General features: G+C 41.3%; 1 protein-coding gene across 5 annotated transcripts in view; it reads right to left on the bottom strand.

The window, feature by feature from the left end:
• The window catches only part of SLC24A2 (solute carrier family 24 member 2), a 244,042-nt gene extending 228,649 nt beyond the window's left edge, over window positions 1-15,393 (bottom strand). Inside the window, exons 1-2 of one of the 5 annotated variants that reach the window (XM_058695241.1) lie at window positions 15,134-15,393; window positions 12,220-13,303 (exon numbers count right to left, since the gene is read on the bottom strand). In XM_058695241.1, the coding sequence (XP_058551224.1) occupies window positions 12,220-13,149 (930 nt within the window). In that variant the 5' untranslated portion in view covers window positions 13,150-13,303; window positions 15,134-15,393. Of the gene's footprint in view, window positions 1-12,219; window positions 13,304-14,520; window positions 14,635-14,899; window positions 15,035-15,133 lie in introns of those variants that run through there. The other 4 variants (XM_058695237.1, XM_058695240.1, XM_058695238.1 and 1 more) reach the window with 4 other exon arrangements.
• Between the last annotated feature and the right edge of the window lie 3,690 nt (window positions 15,394-19,083).

Here is a 19,083-nt window from a genome sequence, read left to right as displayed (position 1 = left end):
CGCAGAAATCTGCATTGCTCAGAGGGTCAGTTACCCAACTGGACACGGACAGTGTGCGTGCTTGGGAGGAAGCTGAGACTACATATGGATCCAGCTCTAAATGGCTGAAACAGTCCCAATCATGAAAATCAGCATGCATTGGGGCGCCCGGGTGGCTCATTCCGTTAAGCATCTGACTCTTGGTTTCAGCTCAGGTCATGATCTCACACTTTGTGAGACCAACCCCTGTGGTGGACTCTGCACTGACAGCGCAAAGCCTGTTTGGGATTTTCTCTCCCTCTCTCTCTGCTCCTCCCCCACTTGCGTATATGTTCTGTCTCTCTGAGAAAGAGAGAGAGAGAGAGAGAGAAAGAAAGAAAGAAAGAAAGAAAGAAAGAAAGAAAGAAAGAAAGAGAAAAAGAGAGAGAGAGGAGGGAGGGAGGGAGGGAGGGAGGGAGGGAGGGAGGAAGGAAGGAAGGAAGGAAGGAAGGAAGGAAGGAAGGAAGGAGAAAGAAGAAAGAAAGAAAAGAAAGAAAGAAAGAAAGAAAGAAAGAAAGAAAGAAAGAAAGAAAGAAAGAGAAAGAAAGAAAAAGAGAGAGAGGAGGGAGGGAGGGAGGGAGGGAGGGAGGAAGGGAGGAAGGAAGGGAGGAAGGAAGGAAGGAAGGAGAAAGAAGAAACAAGAAAAAGAAAGAAAATCAGCATGGATTTACATGCACATAATGGTCCCTGTGGATCCATGACTCTGAAACTCTAAATAGTCAATTATAAAAAGAAGAATTAGAGGACCACCACCAGCCAAAAGGGCACCCTGGTTGAATGGACAAAAGGCACCTCTTCCTCTGGGCAGCCACAGTCCCACACCAAAGCACACAGCTTGTCCAGGAGAGTGACATCTGAATTTCTGTCCCTATTCATCCCCTTGATCAGAAAGATGCCCTCGTGCAGTAAAATAGCACAGCTTTGCAGGGCAGCCCTGCTAAGAGGAAAAGGAGAAAAAAGAAATTTCTTAACATGATTCTATTTTTTAATCTCAGGTCACAACCCATTGGTGGGTTATGAAATTATTTTAGAGGGTTGCTATTTTTGACAGCATAGAAAACTCAAGAATAGGAAGTGCATCACACTTAGATTTTTATAAGTCTATATAAACACGCACAGGGGTGCCTGTGTGGCTCAGTCGGTTAAGCATCTGACTTCAGTTCAGGTCACGATCTCGTGGTTCAGAGTTTGAGCCCCGTGTCGGGCTCTGTGCTGACAGCTCAGAGTCTGCAGCCTGCTTTGGATTCTGCATCTCCGTCTCTCTCTGTCCTCCCCACTTGTGCTCTGCCTCTCTCTGTCTCAAAAATAAATAAACATTAAAAAAATGTTAATAAAAAATAAACATGCACACATGTACGTGTGCATGCATGCATTGCCTAACATAGTGGGTCAGAATGTAAAATATATTTCTTGGTGGGAGTCATGGTAAAAATATTTGGAAGTCACTGACTCAAGAGAGTCTAATACGAAATGTGAATCTGATTTGGAGGTTTGCTTTGTCTTTAATCCCAACTGTCCAGTGAAAAGCACTAGGAGGACGACCTGGCATTTAGGAGTCAGACCCAAGTTCAAATGCAGCTTAATACCACTAAATCGGGACCTCAGGCAATCACTTATGTTTTCTGACCCTCTGGTTCTTGACGTGCAGGTAGAGATGATCTCAATTTCAGAGTGCTGATGTAGTAAGGACCTGGTATTAAGCACATGCCCACTTTTCAGACCTCTCTCTTCTCTCGACTGTGGAGAGACCAGCATTCTAGGCATGCACATGTAGCTGCCAAGGCGGGTTTTCCCTGCCAGAAGCCACAAATGCTGAGCAGGTCAAGAATCCTGCAGTAAACTTCAAACAACTTTCTCCCATGCAAGTTATTCTCCTGTCTGGAAGAGCTACCTCTCACAACATGCTCAAGCGAAAATTACTGCTTGGCTGAGCCAGTAAATCATTTGTGTGAAAATGCTGCAGCTAAGCCCATTTAGAAACACACTTTGGTGATACGGGTACGGTTAGAATCTGGTCTTCTGTTTTAGGTAAATGTACTGGGTTATTACTTTGACACAGTTAGAGTACTCCACATAGTATATACTAGAGCTTTCAAGGACAGAAATGACAAGCTGGAAGCAATCTTTTAGGTCATCTAGGTCAAGTCTCCCATTTTCCAGATGGAAAAATGGAGGTCTTAGGCGGTACAGGATCCCCCAAGGTCACATGGTCAGGGGCACATTCCAATCCTGGGAACCTCATCTCCCAACTCCTGAGCCCCAAGACCACCTTCTTCAAAATAATTCATTTTTTTTTTAAACAAAAAACACAAAAACCTCCTGGCTTTAGTTAGGTGTGGAATTGTAGAGAGGGAGGAAATCTAATGTTAGTGATTCTCAACATATACTTGTAAGACCTTTGAGACATCACAGAAAACTAAAAATGACATGAAGGACACCAGCAAACTGGCAACTTACTAAAAAAAATTAATTCTTGGGGCTCCTGGGTGGCTCCATCTGTTAAGCGTCTGACTCTTGATTTGGGCTCAGGTCGTGATCTCATGGTTTGTGAGATAGAGTCCCTGCACTGGGCTGGCTCTGTGCTAACAGCATGGAGTCGGCCTCGGATTCTCTCTCCCTCTCTCTCTACTTCTCTCCTGCTCACATGTGCATGTGTGTGTGCTCTCTCTCAAAATAAGTATTTAAAAAAAAATTCTAGGGGCACCTGGGTGGCTCAGTCAGTTGAGCGTCTGACTTCAGCTCAGGTCATGATCTCGCAGTTTGTGACTTCAAGCCCTGCGTCACGTTCAGAGCCTGGATCCTGCTTCTGATCCTATGTCTCCCTCTCTCTCTGCTCCTCTCCCACTCATGCTCTCTATTCCTCTCTCAAAAATAAATAAACATTAAAAAATTATTCTTTAAAAAAAATTCTAAAGGTATTTTTAAAAATTAAAAAAAAATTATCAGTCTTTTCAAGACTCAATCTCCCAATTAATCAAAAAAACACAAATTAGAAACAACACAATATTGTTTCACTGTGAAAACACTAAAAATTATAATACCAAAACATTATATAATTATATAATGTAATATATATTTTTATATTACATTATATATATGTATATATATTATACATATATATGTATAATATATATATAATTATATATATAATTATATAATGTAATATATATACATTATATAATGTATATATAAATATATAAAAAAACATTATATAATTATAACACCAAGTATGTTGCAATGTAGACAAAACTTTAAAAAGCTCGTAAACTTTGGGGTCTGACTTCAGCTCAGGTCATAACCTCACGGTCGTGGGTTTGAATCCTGCATTGGGCTCTGTGCTAACAGCTTAGAGCCTAGAACCTGCTTCAAATTCTGTGTCACCTGCTCCTTCTGCCCTCCCTTGTTCATGCTCTGTCTCTCTCAAAAAATAAATAAACATTAAAAAAACAAAAAGCTCATAAACTTTGATCCAGAATTTCTGCTTCTATGAAATCAGAAATTTGTAATACTATTTGTTGTAGCATTTTTTATAGTAGTGATATATTTGCAATAATTTAGATATGAAAACAACTTTCCATTTTACAATAATACGAAACAATCAATTACATTTAACGACATGAGGAAATGCACATAAAAAGTGAAGTTAAAAAAAACCCGTTATATACTCGATGTAAGCTTAAAGTTATGTATATCGAATATCATTCCTTTTTATTTTAGTACTTAAATATATGTGAATATGCATGTGTGTATATGTGTGCATGTGAGAAAAGTCTGGAAGAACACACACAAATGTGCAGAGTTATTTTTGGATGGTGCAATGGAGAGTTTATAGGCTATTTTAAATTTCTTATATTTTGATGTGTTTTTATAATCCTGTACAATAAATATATTACTTTCTGTATTTGGTAAAAAATATTATTAAAAACAGGGAGGGAGACAGACAAAACATAAAAGACTCTTAAATATGGAGAACAAACAGAGGGTTTCTGGAGGGGTTGTGGGAGGGTGGATGGGCTAAACGGGTAAGAGGCATTAAGGAATCTACTCCTGAAATCATTGTTGCACTATATGTTAACTAACTTGGATGTAAATTTAAAAAAATTAAATTAAATTTTAAAAAGAACATAAAAAATATATTATTTAAAAGGCAAATTTACTGTGGCCCCATACAACTTTCTGTTAAAATTGCCTCCTAGACTTGACTCAAAATTTGCCAATGGTAGGATTTTTGTTGACAAAAATTATAGTAGTGATATATTTGCAATAATTTAGATATGAAAACATACTATTATAATGGTTAGGCTGCATGAAACACTCTGAGAGTACTCAATTAAAATTTTGTATCCATATCTCTTGTTACATGCATTATCTTTTGACAAACCCACAGTCTGAAACATATTTTTCTGACAATACACTGGACTTAATATTCAGAGAAACCATTCTCAGTATATCATACCCCAAAAGATTGCATATTATATATTTTAATATATTTTTAAATTACCTACTTTTGCTGGTGAGGAATCAGGGATTTCTTAGAACCAAGAACATCAAGTAAGCACAAATCCAGAGGAGTCTGTATTGCTTTGCTCTTAAAGTACCTGCCATTCCCCAGTGGCTAAAGACTAGATTTTTAGAAGCTACAAACAAAGGCCTAGTAAGGAAGAAGTAATTCAGAGACCTCACCTCCCAATAAACTAGGAATGCTGAAGGGGTTACATTCCTAGTGGCTGAATAAAAGGAAAGGAAGAAAAAAAAAAAACCCTGCCTAGCAAGGGGAAAGAGTAGGATGTGCCTATTTTGGTCTTGGTTTTGAGTGATATTGAAAAAAGAGAAAGACAGAAGAGTCTCCCTTAAGAATTTCTACCACTGGAGTCTGAATTCACACTACCTGGGTAGGAAAAAGTCAAACACTTAGGTTAGAATGGTTCCAAGTTGGTCGTGCTATCAGGCACTTGTTCCTCTCTAGAGGAACAGACTTAAAACCTAGGTCTCAATGACTTCCCAAGGGGAAAGCCCCAAGGAATAGGAGTTCACAGTTTTGTTTTGTTTTGTTTTAACATGTATATTTATTTTTGAGAGACAGAGTACAAGTGGGGGAGGGGCAGAGAGAGAGGGAGAGAGAGAATCCCAAGCAGGCTCTACACTGACAGCAGTGAGCCCGATATGGGGCTCAAACTCACAAACCGGGAGATAATCACCTGCACCAAAGTGAGATGCTCAACCGAGCCACCCAGGCACCCCTCAAAGATTTTTTTTAAAAATCACTAAATATGTAAGAAAGCAACTCCACATGGTCAAGAATCAATAACACAGCAAAATCAAACCTACAAGGATATGGTCACTAGGAATATCAATTATGAAATATAAATGTATTTAACATTTCTAAAGAAGAAAAGAAGTCATTAAATGATTAAGTACTAGAAATAATGAAAGTCAACCTGACAGATATGAAAGAGCCACAGAAAACTTCTAGAAGTAAAAAATATAATAATTGATATTAGAAACTCAATGGACGAGGGGTACTTGGGTGGCTTATTTGGTTAAATGTCTGACTCTTGATTTCTGCTCAGGTCATGATCTCAGTCATTAGATTGAGCCCTGCATCAGGCTCTGTGCTAGTCATGGGACCTGCTTAGGATTCTCTCTCCCACTCTCTCTGCCCCTCATCAGCTTACATGTGTGCATGCACATGCATGCACTCTGCCTCTCTCTCTCTCTCAAAAAAAAAAAAAAAAAAACCCTTAATGGATGAGCTTTACAGCAGATTAGACAAAACTGAAGAGAAAACTAGAAACTAGGAGGCTGATGTAAAGAAATGAGCTGAATGAGGAACAGAGATAGAAAAGAGGAGTAGTTATAAGACATAGAAAACAGGTTGAGATGGTATATCTATTTAATCAGAATTCTAGAAGATTGTAGGAAGAATGAAGGAGGTAAAGTCGAAATTGGTGGAATGCACTAGTTCCCAAATTCAGGAAGTCTAGTGAATAACAAATAGGGGATAAATAAGTGAGAAAACAAGACCTGACATAGAATAAGGAAAAGGCTGAACATCCAAAACAAAGAGAAAACCTTAAACATGGTCAAAAAGAAAAGACAGATTTCTTAGAAAGAAGCAACATTTACACTGACAGCTTTTTGTTTCTTTTTCAACAGCAAAAATGGCAGTCAGATTGGCACCCAGGTGGCTTGGTTGGTTAAGTGTTTGACTCTTGGTATGAGCTCCAGTCATAGTCTCACCGTTCATGAGATTGAGCCCGAGTCAGGCTCTGTGCTGACAACTCAGAGCCTGCTTGGAATTCTCCCTCTTCTCCTGGTCCCTACTCTTTCTCTCTGTCTCTCTCTCTCTCAAAATAAAGAAGTAAACATTTTTTTAAAAAATGGAAGTCAGAGACAGTAGAATATTATTTTCAAAGTAAGATGAGAAAATAATCTCCCACCCACACTATCTTTCAGGATTAAAAGTGAAATAAATCTGTAAGCAAATTTAAAAAAAGAGCATTTACTATTTAAGTAGATTCTTGCTAAAGGAACTTATAAAGAATGTAAGTCAGTAGAGGAAAAAACTCATAGCAAAAAGGTCTGAACTGAGAAGAAGAATGAGGAGGGAAGGGGCACCTGGGTGGCTCAGTCAGTTGAGCGTCCACCTTCAGCTCAGGTCATGATCTCGCAGTTTGTGGGTTTGAGCCCTGCATCGGGTTCTGTGATGACAGCTCGGAGCCTGGAGCCTGCTTTGTTTTCTGTGCACCCCCCCCCCTCTGTTCCTCTCCCACTTGCACTCTGTCTCTCTCTCTCTCTCTCTCTCTCTCTCAAAAATAAATAAAGATTAAAAAAAAAGAATAAGGAGGGAAAAAGCTGGTAAAAACAGGGATAAACCTAAAAACATTGATGGTATAATGACAATGTCTAATTTGTAGGGGTTAAAAAGTGGTTATACCTCAATAAAGCTGTTATAAAACATAAAGATAGATCTTATTAAATCATGGACTGTGAATCATATACACATTAAAATTCATAGGCAACACTAAAAAAATAGAAATGGAATATATAAATTCCAAACAATTAAAGGGAAAAAATTTAGGAAAAAAATTCAATGCCCCTTCTCCAAAAAAGGTGAGAAAAAATTATAAAAAGAAACAGATCAGAATAAATACAAAGTATAAAGTAACATAATAGAGAAGAATCCAAATGGTACAGTAATCACAATCTATGTAAATAAACTAAATTTTCCAGTTACAAGATAATGATTGTCAAACTAATTAAATAAAATATAGCGATATTCAGTTTACTAGAGACTTATTTAAAACAAAAGAAGGTTGGAAATGAAAGAATGGAAAAACAAAAACAGTCAAATCCCCACTAAAGATGTACAGGCCTCCTCAACAACAAAAGAACAGCTTAACATAACAATCCCATTCCTTGTTAATGTTCAAATACAAATTATCTGGTTTTACCAAAAAGAGAGAGATAGGCAGAAAAGGAAAGAAAAGGGGAGGAGAGGTGGTGGGAGGTGGGAGGAGAAAGGGACAAAGGAGGAAGGGAGGAAGGAAAGGAAGTGGTGGTAAATCCTTGCTCTCAACACAAACTTTAGGTCTTCTCTTGCTGAAGAAATCACAGCAGCAAGGATGAAAAGCCAAAGGCAATCTGAATTCTATGCACTAAAATCTGCTGAGCTTTCTGGGTGTGTTGAAATGCCTGTTCACTCTCTGAATCACATGCAGTCACTGAAGGGTTTGTTTTTTATATAAGTAGAAGGAAACAAAACAAGGAAAAGAGCACCATGCTGTATCCCCAGATAAACATACTACATCCACAGACATCTAAGCCAGTTAAGAATTTTAATGCCTAAATTTTCTTTCTTGTGAGAAGAACAGAGAGTCTCCAAGTCTACCGTATTATTTATTATAAGGATGATCTTACCTTTCCTTCCTTAAAGTTTGCACATTAATTTTACTAACTTATTTACGAGGTGTGGAGGGGAAACAAAGGTTGAATATATAACATCTTCTGTGCTGTAAGTAAGCTTGGACCTACACATTTGTATTGATAAAACTATTCATGGTTTAGCACCTTAAAAGAAATACTTCACCTTGTGAGGAAGATTTATAATATGGTTTCAATTCCCTTTTTCTCATGAACATTAATAACAATTGGAACTGTAAAAACTCTATTTACAAACCACTTTTCAGGATCAAAGCACCTAAATTACTAAATAGCCTACTCTTCAACTATCCAGCTTTAAGCATCTTTATTTAGACCATTCCCTTCATTAGAACCGGGCTGAGTTGCTGTCAGATTATAATGCCAAGTCTAAGAAGAAGCTAAGTACCATGGACAGCTGCTTTCTAGGCCAATGACAGCCTAGCACCAGAACAGATCAAGGGACTTCAGCAGCCAGGCCAGGAGCACAGCAAAATGCTCTGGATGCCCTGAGACTCCACTGCTTTATATCTTGCAGGAATCAAAGTCATTCCTGACCAGCTATGGAGTGTTTTTTAGAAAAGAGTCCTAATCATTTATAAATAAGAGTACCTTTAAAACAAAAATCCCTGCTAAGCATAGATAACCCCATAACGGCCTACTTATTTCAAGCAAAATCCCACAACAAAATTTCAGGACAATAAATAAATTTGGAGATTTTCTTGGAGTTTATGATAATACCTGACCTGCATTGTTCACCATATGTAAGCTACGGCTTACAAATATCACACTATGACAAATATTATACGCCCCTAAGGGAGACAATGACCTGCGTGAATGCCAGTCTTCAAAAAATGTCAAATTCTTAAATTTAAAATAATTTATGGGGCTCAGTAGGTTAAGCATCCGACTCTTGATTTCGGCTCAGGTCATGATCTCATGGTTCCTGGGTTCAAGTCCCACATAGGGCTCTGCACTGGGATTCTGCTTGGGATGCTCTTTCTCCCTCTCTCTCTCTGTCCCCCCACCCCAAATAAATAAATAAACATTAAAAAGTACCTTATTTTGATTCACTTTTAAGAACAGAAAGCAAAAGGAAAGGAACTAACATTTAATGAACAACCCACATCTGCCAAGGACTCTGTTAGCTGCTTAGCATTTGTTTCTTCATTTAATAATTTTCCCAATTTCATGAAGCAGGCACTGTTATTTTCATGTCCAATTTAGGAAACTGAGGCTAAGAGAGTTAATGGAACTTCTCTAAGATCACAGGCCTGATTACACACTGGGGTCAAAACCTTTTTTTTTTTCTCTGAGTCAATGCCCCAGGTCTATTTACCCTGTCATAATACTACACAACTTTTTAAAAAAGGATAACATTATCCCTAAAAGAAATAATAGTAATAACAAATTAAAAAAAACACACACACAGGGTGTAAAAATTAAATGAGATGAGAAACTATTACTGTCACTATGAAAAAATATGCCAGTTCACATTTTTCCACGCTTCACAGTTGCCTCCATGGCACACATTATCAATAATGGAACCAAATTAGGATTTGAACAACATTCCAATGGTAGGATATAAATCAAAACTTCAACTTGTCTATGAAACAAGTAGTTTCCAAAACAGTTTAACACAAAGAGCCCAGCAGAGTTGATTTTTTAGTAAGAAGCACTGATGATTTGTACAAGAATATCTAAAATATCTTTCCTCTAGTTCCTCAAACTCCCCTGCTCGATAATTGTACAAATAAGACCATGAACACATGCTCACTATTTTGCTTCCTAAATTCTTTTGCATCACATTCCTTTCTATGAAGACCTCATTGGAATTGCGTTTGGTTTAGCGTCTCTTTTCTGAGTGTTCTGATGTTATCAGAAGCACTGACTTCTGTAGGATAGTTGGGATATGCAGTCAGAAAACAACTCTGCAAAAAGAAAACTAGATAACCACACTCAAGGACTCATCCTCTTTGGGACACGTTATGTTCAATGCTTGGGCAGCAAAGCCTCCATAAGATTCTGAAATCAGGCACAGGACAGACCAACTGGTGAAAAAAAAAAAAAATCCAACAATACTTCCAAAGTGAAATTGGCAAAGTGAAATTTCCAGAAGGAAATCACACATCAATACACACTGTTCCACCTAAACATGTGTTCTAGCATTTTTGAGGAACACCAAACAAGACATAGCTATGTTTAAAGAAAAATCCTACTCCCATGATAATTTATAGCTCAATTTAGTTACTGAATGCCAAAATAAATAATAGTGATTAAAAGGAATAAATTAAAGCTATATAGTGCAAAAAGGGGAAATAATACAATGAACACATTTTGGGGGGAAATCAGAAACAGGAGAAATAGACATGAACATAATCTGCTTTCTTTTAAAAAATGCACAAGATTAAGAATAGCACAAAATTACGGATTTGAGTAACAACTGTTAAGGAATGTCAGCCTAAGTTGCTGAATTTTAAATATCATAAAGATGACAAGACAGTCACCTACTATAGTAGGTAAAGATACTGCCAGAGCTACTTTAATGAGTGGTTTACAATAGGTTAAATACTGCCTGTAAACTGTATTTAAAAAGTTATTCCCAAATGCAGAGAACCAGCTCCTCCTCCAATCAGAATACAAAATCCCCCTGCGATCTTAAATACACTACTGGATTGCTCTGCAAGTGCAAGTTCCTTTTTCATAAATGTTGTCAATATAACCTTCAGCAGAATCTGTGATTAAGTTAATGAAGTTCCACTGTTGTGTAACAAAACACAAATCTACCGAGCCTTCGAAAAGACTTTTTACCCTTGATGTGCCCAGGATATTTATAAGACACCAAATCATTTCCTTGCCTCTAACAAATATGCCTTTCCCTTGGCAATTGTTCAGTACTCTAACTGGAATAAACACATAGATTATTAATGCAAACTGCTCAAATGAGCAGTCCGGCTTGAGAGATCATCCTTTGGCTACAAAATTAGAGCAGGGAGAGGGGTCCAATGATGCCCTCAAGGATATGTACTCAGTTCTCACATCTGAATGCTTACTTGCCATGTCTACTGCTAAATGTTTTTTTTCTTTTACTACAGTTGCTAACAACCGTACACTGAGTGAAATGTCAGAAAAATACAGTAGAAAACATTTTTCTTTTACATGTAATACACAGGAACATGAATAGTGTTTTTTAGTTTTTGTTTTTGTTTTTTACTGCACTTTGCTTAAATGTCTGGCTGCTACAGAACATGATGGATGGTCATCCAACCTGAACATAAAGGAATTATATCAAATGAATATTTTTTTCATTTTGGACAAAATATCTCACCCTCCAGTCAACATCTGTTTTCTGCATACACGAGAATTTCCCCAGATGCTAGTATGAAAAATCTGCATATGTATTTTGGTTTTCTGTTTAAAATCACATTCAGAGACAACATTCCAATGTTAGGATATAAATCAAAACTTCATTACTATACTTAACATAAAAATTGTATTGATGTTGCTTACCCATTATTTTAAAAAATTAGTTCACATTTTTGTAGATCAATTTATTCTCAGCCCTACACCAGTTTGCTCACCACCCACATGGAAGGATGGCCACTCTTATCATTAAAACTCCCTCAAACTCCACTGTAAAATTATTTTGGGTCATGTTTATCATAGCATGTAAAATGGGCCATCAAGCTATGGAGGCAGCAGGGCTTGGCAATGACTCCGTTTCATGGATCCTGACCAGCTTCTGGTCAAGTGATCTGAAGATTATTGTGTGGATCAAGAAAAATAGCTATGACCACGCTAATAACCAGTCCTTCTGGGCCCTGCTGTTGACCTAAAGGCACAGCACTGGTTACACAGACTTTCTTCCTTAAATGTCTTCAAAGAGATGGTTCTTGATCATTTTCATGTGCCTACTTGAAAAAAAAAAAAATACCTGCAATTTTCTAGGCTACATACTCATACTTTCCCATGAAAATTAAATTACTCACAAAAATCATTGTGCCTACTTTGAGAGGTAAATAACTGCTGAGTCCACACTGGGACACTTACATAACCTATATTTATAAATGTTTTGCTCTGAAGCAAGTAGCTTGAGAATTTAGAAGGTATCTACAAAAATATCCCGAAAATACGTTTTCCCCCTGCCATCAGTCTGGCTACCACAGAACTGCAGAAAGCACTCTGCTATCGTCTATAGCCTAAAACATCATCACATTAAAAAAGTGGTAGATCTCCAAAACAATGGTTCAGAATATTAAATAAACAACCACCACCACCAACCTTTGCTTGGGCCTCTGGTGCTGTCACTTTGACGACTTTATTGCGATTTATCATTTGCTTCACCCATCTTTCTACTTGGACGTTGAATTTCATGAAAACCACATAGCCAAAATAAGCTGTTAAGAGAAGCAAGCTTTCCCACCACATGATCACATTATCCAGGAAAAATATGATCAGCATGATCAAGTCAACGATGTAGAAGGACACATCCCGAAAGAGCGGCCACCATGTCAGGTTTAAGATTTCTCTAGAAAACAGAGCACACATGCCAATAACGAAAAGGATATTGAACACTGCTGAGCCCACGATTGTGCCTATGCCAACATTGCTGTGAGCAATAAACACCCCTATGAGAGATGTAAAAAGTTCTGGGGCCGAGCCCCCAGCAGCCATAAAGGTGGCTCCAGCCACATCATCAGAGATGCCCAATTTCTCAGTGATGACAGTTAAAGAAGGAACAAAGAACTCATCACAGACGATGGCTAAAGCTATGAACATGTAGATCATTCCAATGACATGGAGAATGATGGCGCCTTTCCTTCGCTCCTCGAGGGAAAAGATGTCTCTTGGGTAGTCTCCTTGGGCATGATCTGTTGTATTCTCGGATTTGCCTTCCTGAGAAAGAGGTGGCTGTGGAGTATAATCCAGAATCTTGTCATTCAAATCTAAGAGAGTTCTTTGATGGTAACCGTGTGCTACCTTAGGGCCACTTGCGCCAACGGCCTCTTCCGTATTCTTTGTCTCTGTCTCAGAAAAGGCACTGATTGAAAATGAGACAGTGCTAATGGCTACTAGGCCCAGGAAAAGGCCTACGATTCGAATTAACTTCAGTTTTTTCCTGACACTATAATGTCTCCTGTAGCCAGACAGTGGCTTATCCAAACACCATTTCTCAAGGAAAGTGATGGCAGTGCTTTGGTGCAGATCCATCCTGGGTCTTCTGGGGATGTGGTGGTCTTCAAAGTGGAGACTTAACCAGATGGCTCTCTCATACTTTTCTTCACTTTATAGTCAACGGTGCGTGTGGGGCACGTTCACAATCAGAGAATCTTACGCTTCGCAGGAAATATTTTCGACATTTATGCTTAAATAAAAATTAAAACAAGGATAAGTAAATCACAAAATCATAGGTCTCTTCTACAAAAAGAGCTCTGCAAGTACGATGAAGTCCTATCCTGTGTTTGACCTTGGGTAATTTACTTAACTTCTCTGTGCCTCAGTTTCCCTATCTCAGAAATAAGAACAATTATGACACCTCCCACCAAGGATTGCTTTGAGGGGGAGGCACGTAGAATAAGACGTGGCACACAGTGAGCACTTACGATCATGTATTTATAAACTCAAACATTTTAGTAAATCCAGTGTTAACCTATGTGGATGTGCGTTAAATATAAAAAATTTATAGATGGAAATCTATCAGTTTATCCCACCTTTAATCACGTAACAAATAACCTCTCCATGATATAACACTTCTTTTAGAACTAAGTACTCGACAACCAATAATTATTCATTATGTTTTCTTTTAGTCCAATTATATAATTCCAGTTAAAGGCACACTTTTCTGATTTAATCTATCATTTGAAAGCACTGAGTGTCGGAGGAGATAGTCCCTCTTTTCCTGTACACATAAGGATTTCAGCATCTTATTTTTCATGAAAAGCCTCTCCTAGGTCTGATGCAGAAAAATGACCCTTTAAAAATTTAAGTTTACAGAAGAATGTTCTGGTGACACAAACTGTCTTCCCTAAACGTCTTTATTATGTTATTTTCAGCTAAAGCTTATTTTTAAAAACAACCTTTAGTCATGTAAAAGAAACAACATAGTAAAACAAACAACTCCTAATAAGTAGGTTATTTTTAGAGACTGAATGTGTATTTCATAAACAATATGCAAGTTGCAGCAATGCCTCTGTCCACAAAATCTGCCAAAAATAGCCCCAACACTGAGTCTTCTAGTAGGTTAGATATCCAAGCAGTTTTCATTATCCCACAGAGATGGGTAAAATATCTAGACATGACAGAGGATATTCTGAAGGTTCCCATTTAAATTTTTCTTTAACAACACTGTTGTTGCTGCTTTCTATATCAACGATTTCATTTTACAGGCTCGCTGAGATCATCTCAGGTGTAAAATAAGCTAATTAAACACACGCCAGTTAAACACTGAGATTAGCTGGAGCTCAGGTTTGCAGAGCAGAGCAAGAACACAAGTCAAACCAGGCTAAGATGCTGCTACCCATCACAGAGATTCTCGGCTGGCTGCAGATGTCGACGCTTAGCACCAAAGATTAAGCGACTCACAGCGCTCCGGGGATTGTCACAATGCCTGGCCAGGGCCACCAACAGGGCAGGGACAGACTCGACTCTCAGGGTGCAGGATCAGCTCCAGCGACCCGGCTCCACCTGCAAGCCAGCCGCTTCGCCCCAAAGAAGCTGCCTCCGCCGGGGAAGTGCACCCCCAGCCGCGCCCCAACTTTGCCTTTTGTGGTCCCAAACTTTCCCTGGTGGGCTAACAGGAAAATAAAACTAAAGGACAGGCACCCCGCTAGCGAGCGGGGATAGAGCTTGGGAAGGCGCTTGGCCCGCATCTCCCCGAATCGTTAGTGGGTGGGTTGGGGAAGGGGAGCGTCCCTCTGCAAGTCTACCCCGACGGCAGGCCCTACCCCGCCGCGCCACCCACCTCCGAGGCGGAAGCGAGGGCAGTCGGCGTCGGGAAAGCAGGGGCTCGGAAACTGCGCCCCGGAGCGGAGAGAGTTAGCTAACTCCTTGCGGGGCCTGGGGCACCCACGTCCACCGCGGAGCCACCTGTGAGCCTGCGGTGCTGCAGCGGGATGCGCGCAACCGGATCCGGGGACAACGACCACTGCGGCCACCGAACCTGGACACTGGCGGGGACTCGGTCGCCCGCACTTACCGGGAACCGCCAGGAGAACGCGAACGCGGCGGGGGGGGCCCGAGCGCGACCCTCCGCTCCGGTCCGCTGCCTTCTCTGGCCCTCTGCCTCCCTGGTCCGAGGCCCGGTCTCCGGCTCCGGCTCGCGCTCGCCTCCGCTCTCGCCGGCCAGGGCTGGGCTCGGGAGGAGACTGAGCCTCAGCGAGCGCCGCGCGCCGCCTCTGGTGCTGCCCGGCCCCCGCCGGCCCCTCCCTCTCGTCTCTGCGCGGGGAGCGTGGCCGCAGCGCGCTCAGCTCCCGCGCCCTCCGCCCCACGCCTCCCGCGCGCAGAGGCTACGCCGGCAGCGGTCTCTTAGGAGATTTCTCCGCAGTGGGGACGGGGGTCAGGATTTGCAGGCGAGCAAGGACAGAGAGGAGAAATCGTACAGGTCGGTGACGCGCCTGATTCCCAAAGCCTGAAAGTGCTGCCAACTTTGGGGTTATCTATGCCGGGCACCCCCTCTCCCAATTATCTGCAAAAAGTGACAGCAGTCACATATTTCTTTAGGAGGCCATGTAGTGTATAATGGTGGAAAAGACGGGCAGTGAAAAGGCATAAAGGCCTGCAGGGCTGTGTGTTCAGGCCCAGGGTTCCTGAAGTCTAGGGTTTGGAAGGTTGAGACCCTGAAGGGTCTTGGGTCTTACAGACTGACTTTTCATTTAATGGGTGATGAAATCGAGACCCACGACACAGTGTCATTTTGAGTCACGGGGTTGAAATGCTGGCATCTGGACTCCCTGCCCAGTGCTCTTTCCTGCCCTGTTTGGAAAGCAAGATTACCCGGACCACAAGTAATTGAGCCCGCCTTTTTGGGGATTAGAGGCAAGAATCTGGGCTACAGAGTGGAAGAAGGCGAGACGAACAGGTTACTGAGGGAAGCCCCCTTTTAGCCAGCCCTGCGACCACCACCAAAACTGTCCAGAGGTCCCCCAAGGAAAAACCTTTGGGGCTTTCACCTCACCGTTTGCTACTCCTCACCCTCCACGCTCCTCCTGTTTTCTTAGAGAAAGAAGGTTTCATGCCTTCCTGAGACTGGGGGATGGTCCTCATATCTAGAAAGCTCACTACCTCTGATTTTGACTAAAATCCTATCCTCAGGCCTGTACACTTACGCTTGATAAGTCAAGAGAAGCCTCGGGAACTTACAAATTCCTTTTTCTCCCATCAAAACCAGGCATTTAAGACTACTGTCTTGCTAAGGATTTCAGGGTCCTATTTTGGAAGTCATAGGCTGAACTTTTAAAATCTTTACTTTTTATTTTGGAATTTCAGACACGTGCAATTGTAAGAGAATAGTGTAATGAACCAACATGTGGCCATCACCCAGCTTAAACAGTTGGCAAGTCATGGCCAACCGTGTGTCATCTATCCCTCTTTTTCGTGTGCCATCATTTTACTTTATTTTTATTTTATTTTTCTAAGTAGGCTCCAGTGTGGAGCCCAACATGGGGCTTGAACTCACCACCCTGAGATCAAGACCTGAGCTGAGATCAAGAGGCCAACTATTAACTGACCGAGTAACCCAGCCATCCTCCTGTGCCATCATTTTAAAGCAAATCTCAGACGTATTATTTTATCTATAAATATTTACAGAAAGCAAGGAAGCTATCAACCACTACTAGGGTTGTGTCGAAAAGACTGAAGAATCAGTTAAAATAGACTCCCACTGGGCAAGGATGGGTCATTTTGAGCATCAAAACTGGTAATAATTGAATTGTTTTAAACACATCAAATATGATTATAAGTTCCTAACGACTCTCAAGCAACTCGATTGGTCACTGTTGAGAGATAAAAGGGAATGAATTCATTATTTTGAAGCTGTTTTAGAAAAAAGAAAATAATCATGCATTTATTCCACCTTTTTCATTCAAAATAGACTTCAGGGTAACCAATTAGGCTATACTTTTACCCTGCCTTTGTCTTTGTTTTTCTGGTCTAACATGTAACATTCTCTGATGCAGTGGGTGCCTCTGGCTACAATGGGGGAGGAGTGCAGGGGGCAGGGGTATCTTCTATGTAAGTTTCTGCATAAGAGAAAAAGATTGTGATATATTTTTAGAAATATTCCTATAATTGGGGCGACTGGGTGGGTCAGTTGGTTAAGCCTCTGACTTTGGCTCAGCTCACAATCTCGTGGTTCATGAGTTGGAGCCCCACATCCGGCTCTGTGATGACCGCTCAGAGCCTGGAGCCTGCTTCAGATTCTGTATCTCCCTCTCTCTGCCCCTCCCCTGCTTGCTCTTTGTCTCTCTCTCTCTCTCTCATAAATAAAAACATATAAAAAATGTAAAGAAATATTCCTCTGACCATAAAAAGCCAACTCTTTATTTTTACAAACCTGCATAAGTACAAACCTGAGTTGGCATTCTATTTACCCTTTTATTAACTGCGATTTCTTTGAACATAAGAGTTTATAGGAATCCTTGGTAATTACTAGTTAAGAATGTTGAGCTCTTATAATTCTGGAGGGGAGCCTTTCAAAACTCAACAACAAATTTTGAAAGGCGTGGGATCATCCTTACACTAAAATGGGAGTTTTAATATAAAAGTGCCAAAGGGAGAAAGGAACCAGGTTCTGGTTCAAGATGTCGACGACACAAGAGGATGGTGAACTCACCTCCTCCCAGGAAATCGCTGAATCTACAGCTACATGGGGAACAATTTCTTCTGAAAAGCCAAAACCAAAGCAAACCAAACAACCCAGAAACACTGGCCGAGCGACTATGTGTCAGCTAAGAGAGGCTGGGACACAGTCTTGCCACAAACCCCACCCTCAGTGCATGGACCCAGTCAGGAGGGAACACAAAACGCTGGACGTCTCCTTCAGGAGCTAAAGGTTTGAACCCCCTATCGGGCACCCCAACTTTAAACACCTGTACCTGGGAGACGAGCCCCCAAAACACTTAGCTTTGAACACCCATGGGGGGTCGCACTCTTGAGCCCCACAAAGCTATAATGATCTGAGAAACAGCTCTTAAAGGGCTCACTTGTTTCGGACTTAGCCGCCCCAGGGCCCAGAGCAGAAGCCCTGGGTAAGGGGTGCCTGGACTTCATGTGGGGGAGCCCCACGTGCATGTCTGGAACTTCCCCGTGAGGGGCAGGCATCCTGTCTGACACGCATGTCGGGGCTGCCCCCGATGCTCTCCTGGGTCAGAGACTACCCGGTGCCATCTTAGCGCCCTCCCTCTGCCTTGGGTCAGGCCGCGGTGGCGCCATCTTTTTTTGGTTTATGTGTTTGTTTTTATTTTTTTTTTATTTTTTTATTTTTTAAAATTTTTTTTTCAACGTTTTTTATTTAGTTTTTGGGACAGAGAGAGACAGAGCATGAACGGGGGAGGGGCAGAGAGAGAGGGAGACACAGAATCGGAAACAGGCTCCAGGCTCCGAGCCATCAGCCCAGAGCCCGACGCGGGGCTCGAACTCACGGACCGCGAGATCGTGACCTGGCTGAAGTCGGACGCTTAACCGACTGCGCCACCCAGGCGCCCTATGTGTTTGTTTTTAAATGTTTGTTTATTTTTAAGAGAGACAGAGAGAGAGAGAGAGAGTGCGCACAAGCGGGGTAGGGGTGGAGAGAGGGGGCAGAGGATCCAAAGCGGGCTCCGTGCTGACAAGTAGAGAGGCCTATGTGGGTATCGAACTCACTAACCCCGGAGATCCAGGACCTGAGCCGAAGTAGGTGGCTCAACCGACGAAGCCCCCCAGGTGCCCTTGTGTGTTTGTTTTTAGCCCCAGACTCTTTTCTTTCCTGGTGGGGTGTCATGTCTACAGACTCCCTGTGCCTGGCTCTAGCCTGTGGACTCCATCTTTATACTTGCCCCCTGGGGCGTTCCACAGCCCCAGTGTCTCTTGGAGGAGAGCTTTTACACACCTCTGGTGCCCCAGTTTTCACTTGTGGTGCCCTGTGCTTTGCAGCTGCTGCAGGGAATCCCC

This window comes from Neofelis nebulosa, chromosome 12, assembly GCF_028018385.1.
Source record: "Neofelis nebulosa isolate mNeoNeb1 chromosome 12, mNeoNeb1.pri, whole genome shotgun sequence".
Classification (NCBI taxonomy): domain Eukaryota; kingdom Metazoa; phylum Chordata; class Mammalia; order Carnivora; family Felidae; genus Neofelis; species Neofelis nebulosa.
Note: the sequence above shows the minus strand (reverse complement) of the source record. Positions and strands in the feature narration are given on the sequence as shown.